The sequence below is a fragment of the Erpetoichthys calabaricus genome, chromosome 14 (assembly GCF_900747795.2).
Source record: "Erpetoichthys calabaricus chromosome 14, fErpCal1.3, whole genome shotgun sequence".
Classification (NCBI taxonomy): Eukaryota; Metazoa; Chordata; class Cladistia; order Polypteriformes; family Polypteridae; genus Erpetoichthys; species Erpetoichthys calabaricus.
The window spans coordinates 95,279,155-95,303,910 of NC_041407.2; the positions used below are offsets into that span (position 1 = coordinate 95,279,155).

The 24,756-nt window shown below is 43.0% G+C and overlaps 1 protein-coding gene across 1 annotated transcript; it reads left to right on the forward strand.

Annotated features, from left to right (window-relative positions):
• Nucleotides 1–2,762: 2,762 nt before the first annotated feature.
• Nucleotides 2,763–8,981, forward strand: si:dkey-283b1.7 (brorin). The gene is made up of 3 exons (XM_051918778.1): nt 2,763–3,486; nt 4,204–4,333; nt 8,345–8,981. Exons 1-3 carry the CDS (start codon nt 3,115–3,117, stop codon nt 8,548–8,550), a joined length of 708 nt encoding a protein of 235 aa, XP_051774738.1. The 5' UTR covers nt 2,763–3,114; the 3' UTR covers nt 8,551–8,981.
• Nucleotides 8,982–24,756: the final 15,775 nt, after the last annotated feature.

Below are 24,756 nucleotides of genomic sequence, written 5' to 3' on the forward strand. Positions count from 1 at the left end.
TAAAAGTAGATAGGAGGCGAGCAAAGCACCTAAAAAATGACCGAGTCGGAGAAGCGGGTTATATGGGAATGTGATTGAGAGGGGGAAACGCCTGGTAAACGAGGTTGAGACACACGAGGATCTGGAAGAAAGGTGAAAGACAAACGCTGAAGGTACACGTAAGGCAAGAGATACCACCTTTTGTTTGAAAAGAGTACAGTGGAACCTCAGTTCACGACCATAATTCATTCCAAAACTCTGGTCGTAAACCGATTTGGTCGTGAACCGAAGCAATTTCCTCCCATAGGGTTGTATGTAAATACAATTGATCCGTTCCAGACCATACGAACTGTATGTAAATATATATATTTTTTAAGTTTTTAAGCACAAATATAGTTAATTAAACCATAGAATACACAGCGTAATAGTAAACTAAATGTAAAAACATTGAATAACACTGAGAAAACCTTGAACAACAGAGAAAACTAACACTGCAATAGTTCGTGCTATAGCGCTACCAACCGCTGGCTAAAAACACTTTTTTTTTTTTAATGAGTTTTAAGCACAGGGGAAAAAAATGAAGATTTGAAAAAATCCATAATTTAATAAACCACCAAGAAAAGTAACATTGCAACAATGCAGGCTACGAGCCGATCGCTGTAAACAGAAGTGAAAACAAAATCAAGCCCAGTGCATTCTTTAACTGCCTTCCTACCTTATGAGTCCAGCTCTCTCTCTCGCGCTGCCTGTGTGTGTGTGTGTGTGTGTGTGTCACGCTCTCTGTCTTGCGCTGCCTGTGTGTGTGTTTGCACTCTCTCTCTCTCTCTCGCGCTGCCTGTGTGTGTGTGTGTTTGTGTGTCGCGCTCTCTGTCTTGCGCTGCCTGTGTGTGTGTGTGTGTGCACTCTCTCTGTCTCTCTCTCGCGCTGCCTGTGTGTGTGTGTGTCACGCTCTCTGTCTTGCGCTGCCTGTGTGTGTGTGTGTGTGTGCACTCTCTCTGTCTCTCTCTCTCTCTCGCGCTGCCTGTGTGTGTGTGTGTGTGTGTGTGTCACGCTCTCTGTCTTGCGCTGCCTGTGTGTGTGTTTGTACTCTCTCTCTCTCTCTCTCGCGCTGCCTGTGTGTGTGTGTTTGTGTGTGTGTGTCGCGCTGCCTGTGTGTGTGTGTCGCGCTCTCTGTCTTGCGCTGCCTGTGTGTGTGTGTGTTTGCACTCTCTCTCTCTCTCTCGCGCTGCCTGTGTGTGTGTGTGTTTGTGTGTGTGTGTGTCGCGCTCTCTGTCTTGCGCTGCCTGTGTGTGTGTGTGTGTGTGCACTCTCTCTGTCTCTCTCTCGCGCTGCCTGTGTGTGTATGTGTGTCACGCTCTCTGTCTTGCGCTGCCTGTGTGTGTGTTTGCTCTCTCTCTCTCTGTCTCTCTCTCTCGCGCTGCCTGTGTGTGTGTTTGTGTGTGTGTGTCGCGCTGCCTGTGTGTGTGTGTGTGTCGCGCTCTCTGTCTTGCACTGCCTGTGTGTGTGTTTGCACTCTCTCTCTCTCGCGCTGCCTGTGTGTGTGTGTGTTTGTGTGTCGCGCTGCCTGTGTGTATGTGTGTGTGTGCGCTCTCTGTCTCGAGCTGCCTGTGTGTGTGTGTGTGTGTGCGCTCTCTGTCTCGCGCTGCCTGTGTGTGTGTGTGTCGCGCTCTATGTCTTGCGCTGCCTGTGTGTGTGTGTGCGCTCTCTGTCTTGCGCTGCCTGTGTGTGTGTGTCGCGCTCTATGTCTCATGCTGCCTGTGTGTGTGTGTGTCGCGCTCTCTGTCTCGCGCTGCCTGTGTGTGTGTGTGCGCTCTCTGTCTTGTGCTGCCTGTGTGTGTGTGTGTGTGTGTGTGCGCTCTCTGTCTTGTGCTGCCTGTGTGTGTGTGTGTCGCGCTCTCTCTCTCTTGCTCGCTGCACAGGAAATGCAGAGGGAGAGACTGAACACGTACAAACCGAAAGGGAACCTGGCCTGTTCGTATACCGAGTGTGTGGTTGTGAACCGAGGCAAAAGTTTGGCGAACTTTTTGGTCGTAAACCGATTTGTACGTGTACTGAGACGTTCGTGAATCGAGGTTTCACTGTACTTGTCTTTGACAGGTAGCATAGCTAATCTTATATATCAACGTCTACGCGTGGAAGTTTGTGTGTGTGTTTGTGTGTGTCTGTCCATCCCAGAAGTGAGAGGTGGAGTTGGCGTAAGGGCTCCGCTGCTGAGAAAACAGAAAACTCGCTCAGCCGCTAATAACACAAGGGAGGTGAGCACGTCGGCAAAACGAAACCTCCGAAGAAAAACAAAGTCGCTAACATCGGCAAACTGGTGTCCCTTTCACTTTTCCTCCCGCTGCTAATGCACAAGCGATGCGAACACATCGGTAAAATGAACCTCCTAGGAGAGAGATGCCCATTGTAGTTCCTTTCAATTACCTGACATCTCTGTATTTCATTGTTTTTTCTTGACGATTTCAATTGTTTCTAGGACCCTGGGCTTTTTACAGCACAGGCTTACACAACTAGTACTAAATAAAATATCAAATTAACAATATGTTAATAAAAAATGATAGAAACACATGACACCTGCTTTAAAATAAACAGAAAAGACAATCTACTGTATGCCAGGAAAACCTGCACGTGTGCCCGTGTCTGCCTCAGACACACAGTATATGCGCTGCGCCCCCTGTGTGTGTCGATGCCCTACCCTGCCAGGCGTGCATACAAGATAAATGTATGCCTGCTTTTTCAATTGCCCGTCTGTTTTGAAAACAGCCTTAGTGCACTTCACCCCTGAGGGTCCAGATAGGTTGGGGGCGGTCTGTGATCTGTTCACACGGCCATCTAATAGCAGCTGAACGCTGAGCCAGCAGTCCAATGCCCGCCTCTCTCTACTGGTGTGCGGTCACCACTCTGAAATGAGCTGCAGTGACCCGAATGAATGAGTGACATCATGGAGAATCTGATGCTGCTTATTTTGGACTGATTATTACATAACAGGCCACAATGACTTTCACAGTTGAGCTGCCTGGCAGCAGCCATTTGGTGAAGGTGGCATGTGGTCATCAACTTTCAGTTGAGTGGGTTCTGACTGCACTAATCACAGAGTTTACAGGGTTATAGCCCAGTGCAGCCAGAGAAGACAAGATGCCCAGTCACCTAATCGTGCAGAGCTCCAGTGCCTCCCTCGTGTTCATCCTTCTGAGTTGGTCTTCTGGTGGCGCTGCCGAGTATACCTCCAAGAGCGAGTCAGACTACGATTTCGGAGACTACCGAGGAAAGTGGTGCTTGGATGACAGTGGTTTTGTGTACAACATTGGAGAGAGATACTACCCGTCAGCGACAGCGTGCCCCTGCATGTGCACTGAAGATGGACCGGTTTGCGTGAAGCCCAAGTGCCCGCGTATCCATCCCCGCTGCACCCGCATAAGCTACCGCTCCTGCTGCCCAAGGTGCGAGGCAATCCGCAATGTCTGCGAATACAGAGGGAGGACGTACAAGCTGCTGGAAGAGTTCATGGTAACCCCTACTCGGTGGGCACTGCTTCTAGACTGGCAGCTGGGAATTGGGTTGGTCTGGCGGGGGGGAGATAGAAAGACTGGGTTTCACCATGTCCTCCATCCATGCAGAGAGGACTTCAAGAAGGGGGAAGGAGGAAATGGCAGAATGATGAAGGACGTGTGCATGCTGGGATACATGGAAGGGGTGCCTGACAGAGGAACTGTAGGCAGGTAACAGGGTGGGTGGGAAGGTCAGGATGGCACAGCTTCTAATGGTGGGACGTAGAGAGTCCACGTTGTTTCTCTGTGGGGTTTACTGTACTGTAGTGAGTGGGGATAAATGCGTGTTTAGTTAAATATCATTTTGTGAAGAAGACTCCATTTTGCTTTCGTTTTCTCGGAGGTCACTCAAGCTTGCTTTATGGGATAGGAGCTTCTTTGTTCAAACTGTTTTCTACTTTAAATCTTTACGTCGTTAGGTTGTGTTTTCTGTAGGGGGACCTCCAGGTTGTTTTCAGTGGTCTAAAGCCCGACTGCTGTTTGCCCTCGGAGTGCAGCAGTAACGGTGTAGTGGATATGGAACTGGATGTTAAACTACAAGGCTGCCAGTTGAAATGCTGCCTCTGACAGCCCCTGTCCTCCTAGCGTAAAAATGACTGAACTGGATATGAACAGCTGTGCCACTCTACAGAAAGGCACCATATCAAATAAAAGTTGCTGTGTTTGTACTTTGCAGCTCTCGCCCTGTGAACGGTGCCGCTGTGAGGCAAATGGCCAAGTCTACTGCACCATAGGCGAATGTCCATCTCTGCATTGTGTCGACCCCACCTACGAGCCGGACCAGTGCTGTCCAGTCTGCAGAAATGGTAAGAAAGGCTCATGTCTAACTCTCGGGGCTCCACTTGTGTCGAGCTGGACTTGGGTGACGTTACCAGTGGTGACATGCGCTTTTGAAGGCTGTCCGTCTGCTTGTTTGTGCCATGGAAATGACTCGGGATGTAGGCTGCTTCCCCTGAAAGCCTGGGGCAGACAAATGTTGTGGTGTCACAGCCACGTGCAGATAGATACATCAGCTCTTTAACACAAAACCTTACCTGGGGGCTTCACATCCGACTCACATGTGTAGTTCTTCTATGACATTTTATGAATTCCAACCTGAGGGACAATTAGAAACAAAGACCACCTCACAGGTGTGTACCTTTTAGGTTATAGATGGGTTTAGAGGTTCTAAAGCCTGAGCAATAGCTTCACACGGAAACCATTAAAGTGCCTGGGTAACTTTTTGGAAAAATAAAAACTTATTGTCTCAAGCTGGCTGAAGACAAAATAAAGCAGTAAGTCAGATTCTTATTTGTGTGCCGTACACCACCATTAACAGGGCTGTGACAAAACGGGATGATGAATTAACAGCCATCCATCCATTTTCTAAAGCCGCTTATCCGGAGCCAGATTGCGGGGTAGCTGGAGCCTATCCCAGCAAGCACTGGGCCTAAAGCAGGAACAATGAATGGACAGGGCACCAGTCCATCACGAGGCAAACACACACACACAAAAATCTCATTGACGCCAGGGGATGGTGTAAAATCCAAAACAAAAATAAAACCAAAAGTGTCCTTTGTGCAGTGTTAAAAAAAACAAAACATACCAAATCCATAAAATCAGTGACACGTGGAGATAAAATCCATAATAAATAAATCCGTTGGTTAAAATGCAGTCTCTCTTCACTCGATCGCAGCCCACCACCTTCTGTCTCCCCAGCTCACCCGTCACAAGCTTTGCTGGCGGAGCACAAACTCCTTTCTGCCGCCACACTGCACAGCCAGACTGTCTTCCCGTCTTCCTTCGCACTCACGCAGTCGCTCCTTGGATCCACTGGAAGGTCTTACGTCCCCCTCTGGAGCGCCTCAGCATGCACTCCGTCATGGAGCCCCAGCTCGAGCTGCCTACTCCAAACAGGTGGCCCGATGGTCTCTCTCTGACTGCCCTTCACCATCTATTAACCTCCATCATCCGTCTTTCATCCCTCTTTCTTTTCTGTCTTTCACATCTCTCTCCTCGTGCCGGCCTGTATATATACACATGTCTCCGTGGGCGCAGCACCTTAATCACACGCTGCAGGAAGCCAATGAAGCAATTGAGAACGACTCGCCCCAACCACCTCATTAACTCCCCGCGGCCGTGCAATCGCGCTCACAAAGACTGACACTGCTTTATGGATTTAAAACCTGGCCATATTTTGTTGCAGCCATGGACCTGCTATACCACATAACAACCCGCACTATTAAGAGTTATAACAGTCTGCCTGTTTTCCTTTGTTAGTTGCCCTTTCTCTGCCCATTATGATAAGAATATCCCGTGCAGTACTGAACACATCCCTTCAGAGGAGACGGCATCACATCGAGTTCTAACACTTATAAGTAATCAAGAAAAGCCGGGACACCTGTAGGAATTGTTTGCCTCGACTTTCAAGGCTTAATTCACTTCCCTTGCTGAAGGAAAGCTGTAAGCTGCTATTCCATTACTTGTTCCCTGAAGAAGTCATTTTAGTAAAACTCACAAAGGACGCTGTTTTTCTTTTTTTTTTTTGTAGCCCACGGTTTGCGACTTATTCACTGAACTGGCTAAATGGAGGTGTTCCAACTCCTTGTGTTTCCCCCTTTTACCCCACCCTGGGATTAATAAAGTATCTATCTATCTATCTATCTATCTATCTATCTATCTATCTATCTATCTATCTATCTATCTATCTATCTATCTATCTATCTATCTATCTATCTATCTATCTATCTATCTATCTATCTATCGATCTATCTATCTATCTATCTATCTATCTATCTATCTATCTACCTCTGCTTGCTCAGTAGGCTCCCGTTCACTCGAATCCTGGAGGTGGACCCACTTACTGTGTGATCCTGCGACTGTCAGCATGGCCATAATAATGAAAGCTGCACATTCGCTGTGATCACTCATCGCTTGTTAGTGCTGATTTCATTAGGACGCTTACACACAAGCAGGTCTGATTTTGCTCTGAGGGGCTTGGAACGGAGGCTTTATCATCAGACAACAGAAAATGTCTGTAAACACAAGTTAAAAAACAAGAGCAACAGATTGTAAAGTGTGGTCCTTCAAGACCACCTCTTCTTCAAAGCCCCCTCATATGCTTGAGCAGACACCCATTTGCGTCATTGCTGGTTAAATTTGCCGACTCTTCTGCCAGAGGACTGTTGCACAGATTGACATGGACGGGGCCATCGCTGCTATTCTAGGGCCTCGCGCAGCACCCGGCCTGGCCGTTTGGCAGATTGAGTTCAAACGTCATGCGTAAGCAGAACGGCCTACGGGGGGTGGGGGTGGGGGCTTCATTTGTCTCTCTTTCACAGCTCTTCCTTTTCTCTCTTCTGTGTATTAATTCATGGCACATTACCTTTGAAGATGATTCTCACTAATAAGGTCATTCTGGAAAATAATATTGGATGGCCAGCTTTGTTCCAGTGTGCTTTGCAACTCGCCCAAACAAGCAAGACCTAACGATGGAGAAAAGAATAATGAAACAAGGAAATACAAAGCCGAGTTTTCTTATTTAAGATAGCCAATGTTTTCCTGCCAGTGGATGGATGGAAATGTTCAAACGCCGATGCTGACAACATCACAGGGCTGGGGTGGTCTCGATGTGGAGCTGGCATGTTCTCACCACGTGGCTTTCCATCACACACTTTAGTGTTTGCCCTTCGTTTCAAGTCGAGCTGTTGAGCGTAATTCAGCCATAGAGTTAGTCTTGCTGATAAAAACGTCTGGAGACAACTGGGGTGAACTGTGCTTAAAAGTGGGTGGGAACAATTAGACGGCACATTGACTGTCACATTTCTAAACCAATCCAACACCACATGAGGGGCAGTGATTTGGAACTGCAAAGACCAGCGGTGCTCTCGTTAATCTGGTCTGACAGAAGGAGCGAGCGTCTGTTTACGATGAACTGTCGACAGTCGACAAGACCCCTACTAGATATATACTAGATATATACATATATATGTGTGTTGTGTGTGCGGAGAGCACATTACATGTTTTAAAAATATGTTAAAGGCACTATATGATAGATAGATAAATAGATGTGAAAGGCACTATATAATAATAATAGATAGGTGTGAAAGGCACTATATAATAACAGATAGATAGATAGATGTGAAAGGCACTATATAATAATAATAGATAGGTGTGAAAGGCACTATATAATAACAGATAGATAGATAGATAGATGTGAAAGGCACTATATAATAGATAGACAGATAGATAGGATAAGATTATACAGCGCCTTCTATAGATAGATAGATAGATAGGCACTATATGATAGATAGATAGATAGATAGATAGATAGATAGATAGATAGATAGATAGATAGATAGATAGATAGATAGATAGAAGGCGCTGTATAATCTTATCCTATCTATCTGTGTATCTATTATATAGTGCCTTTCACATCTATCTATCTATCTATCTATCTATCTATCTATCTATCTATCTATCTATAGAAGGCGCTGTATACTCTTATCCTACCTATCTGTCTATTATATAGTGCCTTTCACATCTATCTATCTATCTATCTATCTATCTATCTATCTATCTATCTATCTATAGAAGGCGCTGTATAATCTTATCCTATCTATCTATCTGTCTATCTATTATATAGTGCCTTTCATATCTATCTATCTATCTATCTATCTATCTATCTATCTATCTATCTATCTATCTATCTATCTATCTATCTATCTATCTACACACAGCAGCACCAAGGACATCTTATTAGGAGAGGCTGACATGCAGAGTCCAATTTTAAATAATAACGCCCCCTAAACATGATTGTTATGTTTTTCCTCTTTCAGGGCCTAACTGTTTTGCTAAGAACACTATCATTCCAGCAGGCGTGAGAGTGGAGATTAACGCCCGGATGCTGTGCTTCTGTTCCTATAAAGATGGCACTTGGGAGCTGCACCACCAAGCAACCTGTGTGCCACGTGTGAGGGGCAATGGAGGCCGAAAGGAGCAGAAGGAGGTTCAGCTGGTCTCAGAAACAGAAGGAATGCCATAGGTTATGACGACCGCCGGCTCTCGCCCACTCCTACTCTTTCCTTCTTCCCCCCACCAGGCAGGCCTCAACTGGTGCCAGACTTTCATCGGGCAGCACACTTCGCCAAAAACCCCTGCTGCTGTACTAAATATTTGAAAAACGGATGAACACGGAACAGGCTGGCTGTTACCACATGAGCGTCTTCCATTGTTGTATCTGAGAAGATGCCTGCCTGGGGCGGCAGAATCTGCTCTGTGAAGTCATGCGGTGAGAGGAGCCGGGTGGGTTGTAAATATTTGTGAACATTAGTTGTCATTAGTGTCGCATTGGAGAGAAGTTTACATCTGTGCTGGCGTTCCTCATTACCCCATATCCCGTATATTGCTCACTGTGAAAGGCGCAATATCAAATAAAGACTGGCTGAGTGACATCAGCACGCATGTCTTTGGTCAGCTATGTCTCGCTTTTTTTTTTACCAGTGAGATTTCCACCTCAACATAGTCATAAAATATTTAAAGAAGAATTTTAAAACGATAAATCAAAATATTATGAGGTGGCACGATGACGCAGGTCTTCACACTGCTGCCTCGTGGAACCAGCAGCTTTGGCCGCCTGTGTGAAGTTCGCATGTTCTTCCCCTGTTTGTTTGGGTTTTGGTGAAGGTATTCCAGTTTTCTCTCTCTCTGTGTCCGTGTTGTATTTCTTGTGATGCCCACCTGTTTGGACTTCTGGGCAGCCATTTCTGCAGGTCTGTTGTTAGAACACACAATTCCTAGGTAGAGAGGTCGAGCTGTGTGACGTCACAAGTGTGACACATTGAAGGGTGACACCATATGGTGTGTCTTAAGATTACAGACGTGCTCTTTAGCGGTTCTGGCACAGGATTCTCACTATTTAGACTCCTAGCAAGGATCACTGACTTTGAGTTGAGTTTTCACTTTTTTAGTTTTCTCCTGGTCCTCAGTCTTTACCACCCTGCAGTCGTCACAGTGTCTCATACTGAGATTTCGTCATTTGCTTTTAAAGTGACGCGAGTCCCGCTGGATTGCCTTCTGCGTAGAGCCAGCCTGTTGTCCTCACGTCCACAGCTGCCTGACTTTAAAATTGAGGAAGACTGACACCCTCTAGACTAGGACACGTTACTTTCAGTCAGGCAGTCATTTTCCAACCTGCTATATCCTAACACAGGGTCACGGGGGTCTGCTGGAGCCAATCCCAGCCAACAAAGGGCACATAGCAGGTATAAATCCCGGGCAGGGTGCCAGTCCACCAAAGGACACACACACTAGGGACAATTTAGGATCGCCAATGCACCTAACCTGCATGTTTTTGGACTGTGGGAGGAAACCCATGCAGACACGGGGAGAACATGCAAACTCCGCGCAGGGAGCACCCGGGAAGCGAACCTGGGTCTCCTAACTATCACTGCGCCACTGTTACTTTCATATTCAGATCGAAGGAGCTACTTGTGAACCCACAATCCCGCTCACGGCTGAGCATATCATGCCTTACACTGCCCTCCAGTGGTCATGAGTTGAAAGTGCAGCGGACAATCCAATACATCAGGGGTGGGCAAAGTCAGTCCTGCAGGGCCACAGTGGCTGCAGGTTTTTGCTTAATAAGACGCACGTATCGCTCAAGTAACACTTCTGCTTCATTTTCATTCTTGCTTGTTAAGATTTGAACCCTTATCGCTTATTTTACTCTTAAACAGCTGTATTCTCAGTTTTTAATGGCTCCTTATTAGCAATAACATGCAAATGACAAAAAAGCAGCATTTCTCCATTTAGTGTGTTTCCATTGACACCTGTGTGCACTGTTGGGTTTAATTAATTACTTGGAAGGAATGTGAAGGGAAAAAGTGAAGGACTGAGAATTACTCCTCCATTTTAGCCTTCACATCATTTGGATGATATCCTTAGCAAGCAGAAGAAAATCTAGGATATGAGAACGAGCTGACATGGCAGAGTTAAAGCAACTAACAAGCCATGGAATTAAATTATAGACAAGGATTGTTTTCTAATTAAGCAACTGGGTTTGAACAAAAACCTGCAGCCACTGCAGCCCACCAGGACTGACTTTGCCCACCCCTGCAATACATGAATGGTTTCCTCCCACACTCTGAAGACTAAGGTGGGACATAAAGTCTATCTATCATATAGAGCATTTCATATCTATCTATCTATCTATCTATCTATCTATCTATCTATCTATCTATCTATCTATCTATCTATCTATCTATCTATCTATCTATCTATCTATCTATCTATCTATCTATCTATCTATCTATCATATAGTGCCTTTCATATCTATCTATCTATCTATCTATCTATCTATCTATCTATCTATCTATCTATCTATCTATCTATCTATCTATCTATCATATAGTGCCTTTCATATCTATCTACTGTGGACGAAGGTGCGAGGCAAACAGCAGATGTAGAGTAAAAAACAATTTCTTTATTCTTGGTGAGCAGAGAGACTGGACAGAGCCTGTCAGCTTGTCACTAACAGTATCACGTCACAGCCTACATTTACAATTTTCACAGCAGGCTTTTTTTATTCTTTACAATCACGTACGCATCATGCCAACCCCTGAGTAACAGACACATGACTTAGATAAAATCATCACTTCTAGCTTAAAGTTTACGCAAGCATTTCTGATTATTATTGAGCGATAAGACTTCTCCCGTGCATTTTAAAGATTACTTTTTTTGCATATAAAGTTCAGCACAAATACAATTACTGGTAATCTTTGTGGTTAGGCCTAATTCCCAGTTACTGGTAATCTTTTGTGGTTAGGCCTACTTCCCTTTATTTTTGAGATATGCTGTTCTTGTTTTATCTATTTTCTACACCTAGGCTTTAATGCCTAATAACCCTTAATTTTCCCACATCACATTCCTTAACCTGCGGTGGGTTGGCACCCTGCCCAGGATTGTTTCCTGCCTTGTGCCCTGTGTTGGCTGGGATTTGCTCCAGCAGACCCCCATGACCCTGTGTTCAGATTCAGCGGGTTGGAAACTGGATGGATGGACATTCCTTAACAATCTTAATGCATTCATATGGTTAACACAAATAACTCTTACACTTACATTTTCTTAGCAATCAGCTGGTTTGCATAACATATTTTCCATCCACCCAAATGCACATAGATATCTAAGTACAAAAATATCTGTTGCACTAAGGTGTAGTCACGAGATCTTCTTCCCCTCCCTTTGACTAGGTCAAAAGGCCCTCAGCCCAAGATTCTTTGTTCAACTATTATTTAATATATTGATTCAAATTTTTATTATTCCACACTACCTATCCACCTATTGTGTTTTAGATGTATCTGTCTTTCTATTGCTCCATCTATTATATACTGCAGTTCCTTTCAAATCTATCTATCTATAGTGCCCTTTATATCTAGTGTAAATGCTAGGGGTCGCTGTTGCCCCATTAACCCCAACAGACAGACACTCTGGACACCAAGCAAAAGCAATAAGAAGTGTTTTCATCTTTTTTCTTCTATAAATAGTGCCCTAAGCACCTCAGCCACCACTAATACAGGCAATTAAATATAATAATAATCAAAATACAGCACAATTCTCTTCTCCTCCACACCTCCCGACTCTGGCTCACTTGCTGGGTCTTCAGCAGTCCTTTATATAGTTCTTGACCTGGAAGTGCTTCTACTCTTCCATCCAAGTGACTAGCCAACACTTATGGGTCCGACGGAGAATTAAAGTTCTTTAATCAGCCCAGAAGTACTTTGGGGCTTTCGTTGTCGTAGTCCATTAGTACTTCTGGGTTAGGTGAGAATTTGTTCTCCCACCATCTTCCCACAGCGTCCCCTGGAGGTACCCACGGTACCCAGCAGGGCTGTGTTGTCGAACTCAAAGTGCCATAGTGCCCTGCAGGAATCTGGGGCACCGCTGCCATCCAGGGAAGCCGCCATCTAGTGTTTTGGGGGAGGCAGAGTCCTACAAAAGCTGCCTTCCCCTGTCCTTCCATCTCTTGGGGCGGGTTGAGCTGCCAGCCATCTATTACACTACCTATTGCATTGTGCTTTTCATCTATCTATCTATCTATACTGAGAAAAGCGCTATATAAATGTAATGAATTATTATCTATCTATCTATCTATCTATCTATCTATCTATCTATCTATCTATCTATCTATCTATCTATCTATCTATCTATCTATTATATAGTGCCTTTCATATCTATCTATCTATCTATTATAGTGTCTATCTATCTATCTATCTATCTATCTATCTATCTATCTATCTATCTATCTATCTATCTATCTATTATATAGTGCCTTTCATATCTATCTATCTATCTATCTATCTATCTATCTATCTATCTATTATAGTGTCTTTCATATCTATCTATCTATCTATCTATCTATCTATCTATCTATCTATCTATCTATCTATACTGAGAAAAGCGCTATATAAATGTAATGAATTATCTATCTATCTATCTATCTATCTATCTATCTATCTATCTATCTATCTATCTATCTATCTATCTATCGTGCCTTTTATTTTTATCTGTCTGTCTTTTTTTCTCTATTATATAGTGCCTTTCAAATCTGTCTATCATCGTCCCTCCTTGGTGAGCACCGTAACAAAAACCTTACAAAACCCCGCTGTTCACTCTGGCTACTCTGCCGCAGAACACCTTTAAGCTGCTGGTCCATTTTACTACAAACACTGCAGTTCTAAGTGACGTCAGCAGGGGGTGCAGCTGCCTAATAATCTTCAGAAAGCTACAGCCCGCCTCTTATCTGCTATGCAAACAGTCGTTGCCTTAATTCTGGGGAGTATTAGCTAAAGTAGCCAGCGATTTTAAGATGGTTTCTAATTATTATAATTAGACAACCCTGACCTAAATAGGTCACCATGGATGGCTGGAAACTTTAAATGTTTATAATGCAACTTATTTTATTTCTGAGAGACTGCCCAAGTTTAATTGTACACTGTTTCTCAGCTAGGGTGACATTTAATTATTAAAAGTAGAGCTCACCCACTCAGGCAGCAGAGCCCTGCTCCAGTATGTCCAGTTGACTGGCCTAAATGATTTGTTTTTAAATAAATGTTCAGTCTGCGGCGTCTCGTCATTGACTGAGGGCAGCACTCTATAGAGGTCACCCATAGCCCCCTGCCTAATTATCGGAGACGCAGTACTTAGCGCTGCTGCCTCATGGGTCCTGAGCCCAGGGTTCAACGCACACACCCGATTATGGTGTCAGTGGACTTTGCACCTTTTCTTCATGTCAGTTTTCCTTCATTCCACGTCAGTCCTAGGGACCCCTGTGGTTGCAGGTTTTTGTGTTTACCAGATTTCTTTGGGCAGAAATTCACTGAAGGATGTTGGCTCAGTATGGAAGTGAAAACAACAGGACTCAACGATAAGTTTATGAATGAGTTTAAAGTGTGACCGACGAAGCTCGATCTGGTCGACCATCAACATTGCATGCATGCACAAGCCCACATCAACAGGGAGAATGGGCTCATCGACACATTACGTTGTCCGCTACCGCTGCACATTTGGATATCGGCAATGGACCTGCACCTGCCATAGTGTGTGATGACTTGCAAGACCGTAAAGTTTGTTCAAGATGGGCACCAAAACCGCTGACTGGTCTGCACAAGCCAACATCCGTTGGTGAATTTCAGAAGGATTCCCTCCCTCTGCCCACTACTGTATGTTGTTCAGCAATGGTGCTGTGGAGAGTCCACGTTCATTGACATTGGCTTCACCTAGACTAAGAGCAGAGTGCTGTGCTGCGTGTCATTAAACCACCTATCAGCCATTGCAAACGTGTTGTATTACGTCAACTTCTATCTGTTACGGTTACTGGGTAATTTTCAAATTGCTTTACTTTTTGATTGACCCTCTTTAAGAGGAGGCTAAAAAGATCATAAAGGTTTGGGGTACATCTGTGACCCCCTTATAATTCAAGATCGAAATAATCACACACACAAAAAATAAATAAACTCGAGTCGCCTTCTTAAATGCAAGTCAACAAGATGGTGGAGGAGACGTTTTTAAGGGCTCGGGAGTGGAAACTGGAAGGAGTGTCATTGGCGGTCGGCCTGTCAATCATTCCTTCTGCCGAGGGAGGAAGAGGAGAGGTATTAAGTGTGACATTATCCGGGCCCAACTTCGGGGTCTAACAGCATCCCGCATTCCTAGGGGTGTGGCCTCCGGGGTCGTAACCTCGAGGTCATCAGCAAGACAGGATGAAAGGTTAGCGGTTGTTTTATCCGATCTGTGGTTAAATCCTTTAAAACTCCTCTTGAAATTCCCTCTTTTATCATTAATTTCGTGTCTTGCCTTGGTTTTCGACTTCTTGCTGAATTTTGACTGTGACTTTGGGTTTTGGTCACTTCATTTATATTTTATTGTTTTGCCTTTGACATGTATCTCCCCGTTCAACTCAAAAAATGAATTATTTGTTGTGACAGCGCCAACCCCTGGTTCGGAGTGTTACTGCAATTAGACGAGCCCTGAAGTTGCCTCGCATTTGCAAGTGTGTGACACCTCATGTAAATGTTTGATAAATTTGAATATAAATCTTGCTGACACATATTGTTTAATTCATGGATCGACACCAAAACAACGAAGCTGTGAAATAACATGGTGCATAATTAAGACAGGAGTCCTGAAAACCAACAGCAGGCCACACCGGACCCTTCGGGATCACTGGGTTAGGTGAATGGAAGCTCTGATGCAGTGCATTATGGGTATGTGTCTCATTCGGGGTTTCTTCTTAGTGCTGCCAGCTGGCATTGACACCTGACACCCCTGAATTGGAGTCGCTGGTTAAAGGTGGAAGGACAAGTAAAAGTGACAATTAGTGAATATGCCAGCAGATCCTGCCAGTGACATGCTTGCACATTGGTGGGACATTCACTGTGCTTTGTTCCCCTGGCAATGCTATGACTTCAACTAGGGCTACTACCATAGAAATCAATGATAATGTCAGCATAGGCTCAGCATGCATAGGCTGTGGTTTCATTTGCTAATTTTAGCTCATTGTCAGGCAACTGCTGTAACAACAGACATTATGAACAAGAAAAAGAAAACAGGAGAGCAAACACGTTCACAAATAACCTCAGAAAGAAACATTGCAGTTTTCTGTGAATAAAATAAATTGATTGTTGCTTATCTCCTTTGACAGCCTGTTTGTAAAACAAGGCATGAAATAAAAAGCAAGATGTTCAGTCACGCGGAGGGGTCTGCAGGATGGCCCCACCAGCGGTGCCTTATAAAAACCACCAAACAGCATCGGCTTCATTGACCTCTTTTATCGAGAACTTTAGGACCATCTATTGGGTGCTTTAATTGGTGTCAAATTTTTGAAAGTTCCACCAAATTAAAAGTATATGGCATCTGTAAGTGGGATTAGTGCAAGGATGCAGCCCAGTCAAAAAAAAAAAAAAGAAGTGCATCCCATTTTTGGTTAAACCGCACCTAACCTAACATGCATGTCTCTGAGATGTGGGTGTTAAACCAGAAGACCCAAAGAAAGACATGCCAAAAAAAAAAGCCAAGGCAGAATTTGAACCCAGGAGTGTGGAGCCGTGCAACCTTAGCCAGCAGCCATGCCACACGTACAGAACAGGCCATCCACCTGAAGCTCAGACTGTTCAGGCCTGGCCAGTACGTGGATCGGAGACCACCTAGGAAAAGCTTGGGTTGCTGCCGTAAAAGGTGTTGGTGAGGCCAGCAGGGGGCGCTTACGCTGTGGTCTGAATGTGGATGCAAATGCCCCAGTGCAGTGATGGAGACACCATGCACCAAAAATGGAGCCATCCTTCGGATGACACGTAAAACCGAGGTCCTGACTGTCTGTGGTCATAAAAGATCTCTGGGAAGCCTTCGTAAAGCGTAGGGTGCATCCCAATGTCCTGGCTAAATTGCCCACCATAGCCTAGTCATTCTGGCCTCCCAATCATCCCCTGTGGCTAACTATCTCTCAACCCTTCACCACCTAACAGCTAACGTGTGCCGAGTGGACTGGCGCAAAAATGGCTGCCGTTGCATCACCCAGGTGGATGCTGCACATTTGTGGTGCTTGAAGTGGCTCCCCACTCACTGAAGTGCTTTGTGGAGTGAGAAAAGCACAATATAAATGTAAAGAATTATTATTATTAGGATTTCTATTACTGCAATATTTGCAGCGTGATCACTCCAACTTGACTTTTAAAGACAAACTCCATTTTGTTCACCACTAGCAAGCATACTGAGTGACCACAGTCCGGAGGGGATGACAGAGTTTGAGCAGAAATGCAACGAGAGTTATCCGATAAAAAGGACTGATTACTCCTCTCTGATACTTTATTTGTTGCTTGCTGGGAAAAGTAGTCACATTACAAATTAAATTACTTTACATTACTCTCAAATACAGTATGTACCAATGTGCCGCCCCCACTCCTCCCATGGGTGTCCCACTTCCATCTGGCAAAAGGTTCTGTACCATCCAAACCATTCTGACAAGTTCTGCACCTTCTGATCTCAGGTCTGCTCCTATAGCTTATTTATATGTCATACATTTGTTACACTTGGAACTGCTATTGTTTTTTATTATTAGTTGTTATTATTTACTTATTGCCATCTATTTCAAATTATTACCATCCATCACTATTATTTATCTATTTATAGTATTGTCTTGTCCTATGTTTATGTATATGTTGCACCCCAGTCCTTAGAAACACTATTTTGTGCCACTGTGTTCTGCATTGTAGCGTATGGATGATATGACAATAAAGCCACTTGACTTGACCCGACGTGACAATTAGACAATTAGCAGTCTTTTAATGAGAAGGAAAAAACCAGTAACTGTGACTGTAAATTCAACAGTAAAACAAGTACACAACATGAAATGTGTCCCATGAACCAGTAAGCAGAACCTTTTAGTTCACCCAAAGAATTGTTAAAATAGAAACAGACTTATCCACTCCAACACTTACAAGTATGGAGTCAGTAAATGGTGTCACGCATGTGCGCCAGAGGGTCATTTTCCAGGCTCACCTAAGGTATGTGGTACCACCCTGAAACAAGAAGGGGATGTTGTCGTAACAGTCTTCACAGCCTCAAGAAATCGCCCCTTGAGTGTAACAAAGTCCTTTCTGGTCCACTCGGTATATAAAGGAGATACACTGATTCAAGAGAATTGTCCCTAGCAAAGAGTGCCTACATTAGCATTTTTTGTTATAGTTTTACTTATTTTCTAATGGAATTAACTGTTTTTTTGCCCAGTTGTCACTCTAAATATCTGTCTTTTGCTCTGCCTCATGATCCACCCCTCTACAACAGTAAAATGACTGCTAGCATAGAAATGACTGACTTTTGACCTAGACTATCTACGTTTTGGACTTCATGTGCCCTGGGGAGTCCCTTGATCCTGATGACATATCTCCTGACCTTTTTCTCTTTCTTTTTTGGAAGCAGCTTGAGTCTCCATTTCTGCAATTTCCTCCACCAAAATGCACTCTTTTCGATTAGTATGGCCATGAACTCGCTGTTCTGCTAAGAAGACTCTTGACAGTTCTATCACCAAATAATAAATTCTAATATGAAGCTGTTGGCAAAAATCCATAGATTAATGGATCCATGTGGAGCAGGATTCATTTGTTCCCACCAAGATTCCAATCACATGCATTGTTCCCTACATATTATTGACATGGCTCCTGTGCACCCCCAGCCAGCTGCTCTTTTCTCTCTTGCTGCTGAGAAGGCTTTCACTGGTGGAATTTGAATTTCCTTTGGCAAGAATTAAAACTGAGTATGGAAAAATTATTGAGACATTGTAGACTTTCTCTTCAGCTTTGATTCTTTACTGATTTGGGTGTTTCCTATCCTTTTTGTATTTAGAAAACGCACTGGAGAGAGTTGCCCACTGTCCCCATTACTTTCTAACCTTTCCATTGAACTTCTCGCTATTACACTTTGATGTTCTAACTCTTATCAATGCACTCACTACTGATCACAAATGTCCCCCTTTATGCAGATGACGTCTAGCTTTCTTTGTGTGATGCATTCTCTGACTCTGTAGTTCTTATGAAGCCTCAGACTTTAAAATTAAGTTATTCACTACTGTTCTCATTCCTCTAAATTCTGTGCTGCTGTTGTGAGTTACTTCTAAACTGGAAGGCCAAAGCTGTACAAAAAAACTGCCTAATCTTAATACTTCCTTATATTTAATTAATGTATTAATTAAATAAAATAAAGAATTCAAAATTCCCAAAATAAGTAAAAAAAACCTACTTGAATAAAAAAAATAAATCAATATTAAAGAAACGAGAAGACACTTTAAATACTCAAATGAGAAAATGACAAAACTTTGACTGAAACAAAATGATAAAAAAGAAAGAGGCTCAAAAAGGAAACAGAATAAGAAGTAAGCCAAAAATACAATACAGAAATAAATAACAATAGTAAGGAAAAGAGTATTAACCAAAGCCAATGCCAAATTTTTAAAAAATGTGCTTACAGTAATGCCAAAAACTGTAGTACATATCTATGAACTCCAAAAGTAGATTATTAAAATCATTGACCTTTAATAAAACACCTGAGCAGGATAAGGGGCTTAAGAACACGGCAGCTAAGCCTGCAATTCGCTTGTGGCAGGCAGGAGTCTTATACTGGACTCCTGGGTAAACTGGGAGTTTTAACTGCCAATAAACCCTTTCATCTTCAGAAAATTGATACAATTTAAGGAAATGAACGTGTTTAAAACAAATACAAATTAATAAATAAACACACGCATAAAAAGTAAATAAAGCACAACAGTAAGAGAGTCAGGGAACACGACACAAACTGGGATTAGGAACATCAGTTACCCTAACAGTTGTCATTCTGCTTTCTCCCTGTTTATTCTGTTGGTGAGCTCGATTAAATACTTTTGTATGTCTATTTTCACTTTAATATAAGACATTGCTGTGTGAAATTATCATCCCATTTCTAACAGTGTGAAACAATGCTTAGCCTCTTTGTTAACTCTGCTCCCGTCTTTTTGGTCTGGACTTTCCATAATTAAATTTACATTTTGTTCCACATTTTAGAAGTCATAATGTAATACTCTGCATCTCCTTATGTGAATTTCCCCTTAATTAATTAATTTAATTAATAAATTATCTATCTATCTATCTATCTATCTATCTATCTATCTATCTATCTATCTATCTATCTATCTATCTATCTATCTATCTCCTGCCATATATTTTGAAGGGGGCCAGACCTTCCATTAAATACTCCATCTTGATTTGGAAGAGATTTGTCCTTAACCGTCCTGAAAAAGCACCACCTACAAACCAATCAACAACAACAACCTGGATTTCTACAGCACATCATACAAACAATGCAGTTCAAAGTGATTTATAAGATGGCAAAAAGAAAGTTATAAGAAAAGAAAATCAAATAGGATTGGGGGATAATATTAAAGAATAAGTAACAACAAAACAAGGTAAGGTCAGAGGGCTGGAGGACATAAAAAAGAAACAAAAAAAAATTTCCAGTTAGGATAGAGAAAAAAAAGCACAAAATCTGCAGAGGGTCCAATGCCAGTCAGGAGCTGTGTCCATCTTAGTGCTCTCTAGATGCTGTACCTTACTGTTCTTCCATACCTGCCTGTAAGTTAAAGCTGCACATCTCTATCTTGGGCAGTAAAGACATGGCGTAAGATTGCACAACACATGAGGTCTATTCTCCTTCACTCCTTGACACTTATTGTACACTAACTGCTACCTAATGCTGGAAGCAACCTTAGATGTTTTCCATCTTGAGCAAGTCAAAGGCAATTTGACATTCTGTGATATGTTAGATTTAAGGATCAGAGTGTGCCATTAGCTGAGGTTAATGGTTTTCATTTTTATCCTCCTGCTTTTTCTTTAATGTTCATGTAAGTTTAGACCTAAAAAGCAGTGTTCTGCTATCCTCTCCACCTTCTTCCCATATTACTCCACTACTGTGAGGCCAGTAGGATCCTTACATGCATGGTAATGCTGTGTCTCCATTTTTCCCTTACAGCTACATTCAATGTGGAATTTGCAAAATGTCCAAACCGCTGCATATGCGACAATATTTTTAAAATATTTCCTTTGCTTCTAAAAATTCCAATTATAAATATACCCGGGCGGCACGGTGGCGCAGTGGGTAGCGCTGCTGCCTCGCAGTTGGGTGATCTGGGGACCTGGGTTCGCTTCCCGGGTCCTCCCTGCGTGGAGTTTGCATGTTCTCCCCGTGTCTGCGTGGGTTTCCTCCGGGCACTCCGGTTTCCTCCCACAGTCCAAAGACATGCAGGTTAGGTGGATTGGCGATTCTAAATTGGCCCTAGTGTGTGCTTGGGGTGTGTTTGTGTGTGTCCTGCGGTGGGTTGGCACCCTGCCCGGGTTTGGTTCCTGCCTTGTGCCCTGTGTTGGCTGGGATTGGCTCCAGCAGACCCCCGTGACCCTGTGTTCGGATTCAACGGGTTGGAAGATGGATGGAATATACCCAGTTTAAAGGTGTACTCCACGCTTATATCACTCCTTGAAAGTATCATGCAGCGGTCTAACTTTATTCTGTTTTCTTTTTTTTGTTGTTCTTTGTTTCAAATTCTACAATTTCTTGAATTAGGAATTTGCTAGTTTTCACAAACACCTTGGGGTCAGCCATTGTACAGTGCCCCTAGAGAAATTGCAGGTTAAGGGCCTTGCTCAAGGGTCCAGCAGAGTAGGATCCCCCTTGGCAGTAACGGGGATTCAAACCAGCAACCTTCCGGATACCAGAACAGATCCTTAGCCTACGGATGTTCTGGAATTTTCCCCCCAGTTTCTGTCTTCCTTTCTTTTCACTCCTCTTTCGTTGATAACCCTTTCTTCTAGTGGACGTCTCTGCCACCTTCCCGATGTAGCTATTCTCTTTTAGCACAACCACCACAAAGTTAATTTTGGCTTCCTGTTGGAAATCACCCAAGATTTTGTCTTTCAACTTCTGGAAATGTTCTTTTTTAATGTTTTTGCTTGTTTTAACAGCATGGATCAATGCATCCTTTGGTTTGTGTTTTTTTGTATTTGTTTCAATAACAAAATAAAAAACAAAGTAAAATTTTCAGTTTATATTATTCATATGAAGTAAAGCTTCTGACCTAAACTTTGATAGTTTAATCCATGCACAAAGCATTGGTTCACATCCTAATATGCTATGTGTAGTATCTCCGTTTGGCTCTATCATTAAACATTTTTACTACATCAAGGGATGGAACATCCTTAAGAAACTCAACGGCTACAGAAGAACACACTGTATTTGTTACAAGGTTTCCCAAACAGAAAAGCCAAACTCACCAAAAACACTTGTCCAACAGAGACATCCCTTGTTCTCTAATGTGATTCCATTCTTGTAAGGTTAAAAATGAAATAACAGACATGGAAAAGCTATTCTCCGTTATTTAAAATGGGAAAAATTATAATGCATTCTCAGACCATCAGATACCCCACCATTTCCCCCAATATGACTAAAACACTCTTACACATGCAGACACCCATCAACCTTTCGTTTCTCCATGGTATAAGGAAAATCAATTATAAATACAAGATGGGACACACTGTCATACGAGAAGCAACCTCTGAAAAGGATTTAGGGGTTTATGTTGACACAACATTTTCCTTGACCAAAGAATGCACAGAACTGCTCAAACTGTACAATGCACTAGTAAGCCAACATCTGGAGTTCTATGTTCAGTTCTGATCACCACACCTTAACAAAAACAGAGTAGCACTTGAGGCTGTGCAGAAGATGCTAATCAACTTCATGCATATGCAATCACAATGCTGCAGAACTTCATTGGCTGGTAGAACAGCCTATCCCACCAGATGCATCAAGACCCCACCTCCTGCATTCAAGAGCATCTGGCTGTGCTCCATTAAAGAGAGTGCAAGATCATGCACATCATTATAGCACCTCTCCTCTGCATTCTAGGGGTCTGTAAAATGTGTAAGGCTCCATCATCTGAGGAGGTAGCCACTATCACCTGGTACATGTAATGATTTGACTGCTGTTACCATGAACAGTACAGGCCACAAAAAACACTGAGGGTTCAGCCAGTTACCTTACCAACAAGCCATTTGCCACATACAGCACCATGACATCTGTCAAAAACAAGAATAAATTAATCATGGGCTGACCCTGGTCATGGAGACACAATGTTTGATAGTCTTGTGCATCATGGGATGTAACTGCTAATGGTTAACATCCAGCTAGGTGCCCTTACTGCAATATGAGTGCAGTGAAGTGCTCCAATTATGTTAGGAGAACTGGATGCTGGTGCAAATTGACTTTTTAAGTTGGGAAACAAATGTTGTTTTATGCATGTACACCCACACCATATGAAAACTGGATGTCGTGCCTCACTGGTCAGCTAATGGCTTCCATCACAGCAGTATGGCAGAGTGAAGCTGACCTGTTGGCCAGTTCCCTGAGAAATGACAGCACTTAACTGATATAAACTGATGCAAAAACAAAACAGTTCTTCAATGCAAATAGCACTGACTTTCTTAAAGGGAACTAAAACAGTCTGTGCATCATATCGATTGTTTTTGAGGTGTAATATGTTTGTCACATCAATACACATTATAAAAACGTCTCAATGATACAAATTATTATATGTGCGAGTCATCATTTAGGAGCTTTGGCTCCATTACCCTGTTTGATTAAAGGGTGTCGTCTTTTCCCAGTTTGTCCAAAATGTTGCCTACATGTGGGTCAGAGTTGTCGTAAATATATGCATATTCCCCGATCACGTTTTCTTTGGTAAATACTGACGTCTGCATTTGCACATTTCAAACCTCTTTTTGTGTGTATGCAAGCTTTGTAAAAGAGGCCCCCTGTGCAGAAAGAATTGCACTTTTAACACAGCAAAACCATGGAACTGATTATTGTCTTTCCAGCACCCAAGAGCCTCTACGCCTGGTCACTGTTCAGAAAGTGGATGAGGAAGTGATGCACTGCTGCAAGTACTTTGGGGTACCCATTAAGGACAAGTTGGACTGGTCTTGTAACATACAGGAACTATGTAAGAAGGGGTACAGCAGACTCTTTTTTTCTTTGGAGACTGCACTCCTTTAATGCAGGCAGTGACATCCTTCACATCTTCTACAGCTCTGTGATGGCCAGTGTGGTGTGCTGGGCTGATAACATCACTTCAAGAGAGGCCCACTCAATCAACAAACTGATTAAAAGGGTAGGCTTAGTTATAGGACACACTATGGTCCCACTGGAGGTAGTAGCAGAGGAGAGAAAGAAAACACATGAGGCCCTTCTGCCAACAAATTATTCAGCAAAAGTGAAGCTCCTTTATACCAATGACAATACTCCTTTACAATGTTTTCCGATGGCTTTGACTGTTCGTTTTATCTTTAGCAAAGTCAGAAGTTTTCCTTTCTTTTTAGTTTAATCTCCCTATACTGGTAACTAAAATAGAATGTCTGTCTGTCTGCATGCTCCCTATACAATCCTACACCCTTTGACCAATGTGGACCAAACTTTGCATAGGTGCTCTCTAGGACCATACGGACAAGATAACACACTTCTGAACATAAAATGTTGGACTGGGGGTCTTTGGCACACCAATGCCACCTGTTGGCAAAATGACCAGAGCTTAATAATATTTATTCAAGCAATGCAGCATGCTGCTTTTATCTATATTAATATAAAAATGACTATTGTGTGCTTTATCAGGGTAGGGGTTGTGTGAGGCTTGATGGAGAGTGAAAGTGCATCGCAACACAAAGGAGACTCAAAGGGTTGTTGTTTAACTCCTGCTTTGTAAGCTTTTCTTCATAATTAAATTATTATGAACTGTCTACCTTGAACTAAGAGGGCGATCCAGACACGACAGCATTGATGGTTACAACTCAGCAAGAAGTTAACGCAAGTGTGGAATCCAGAGACCTTGATAGAGAGGCAATGCAGATGATTGGGACAGCTAGCAAAAATAACAGGGTCATGTCTCCAGCAGGGGGCGCTTACTCCCTGTGATTATGTTCTTTATAGAAAGGCAGAACATACTTGAACCTGTATATATACCCCTTCAGTAACCATGGCAGAAATAATCAAACAAGAGGGATATGGTACAAATAACTTGCTTTCATTCCCAATACACAAAGTAATACAATCATTTATACTGTACATACTTATCCAGGCCGAAGAGAAGCCACTGCAGCAGTACAATCATCACCCAGTTCTTCAGTGG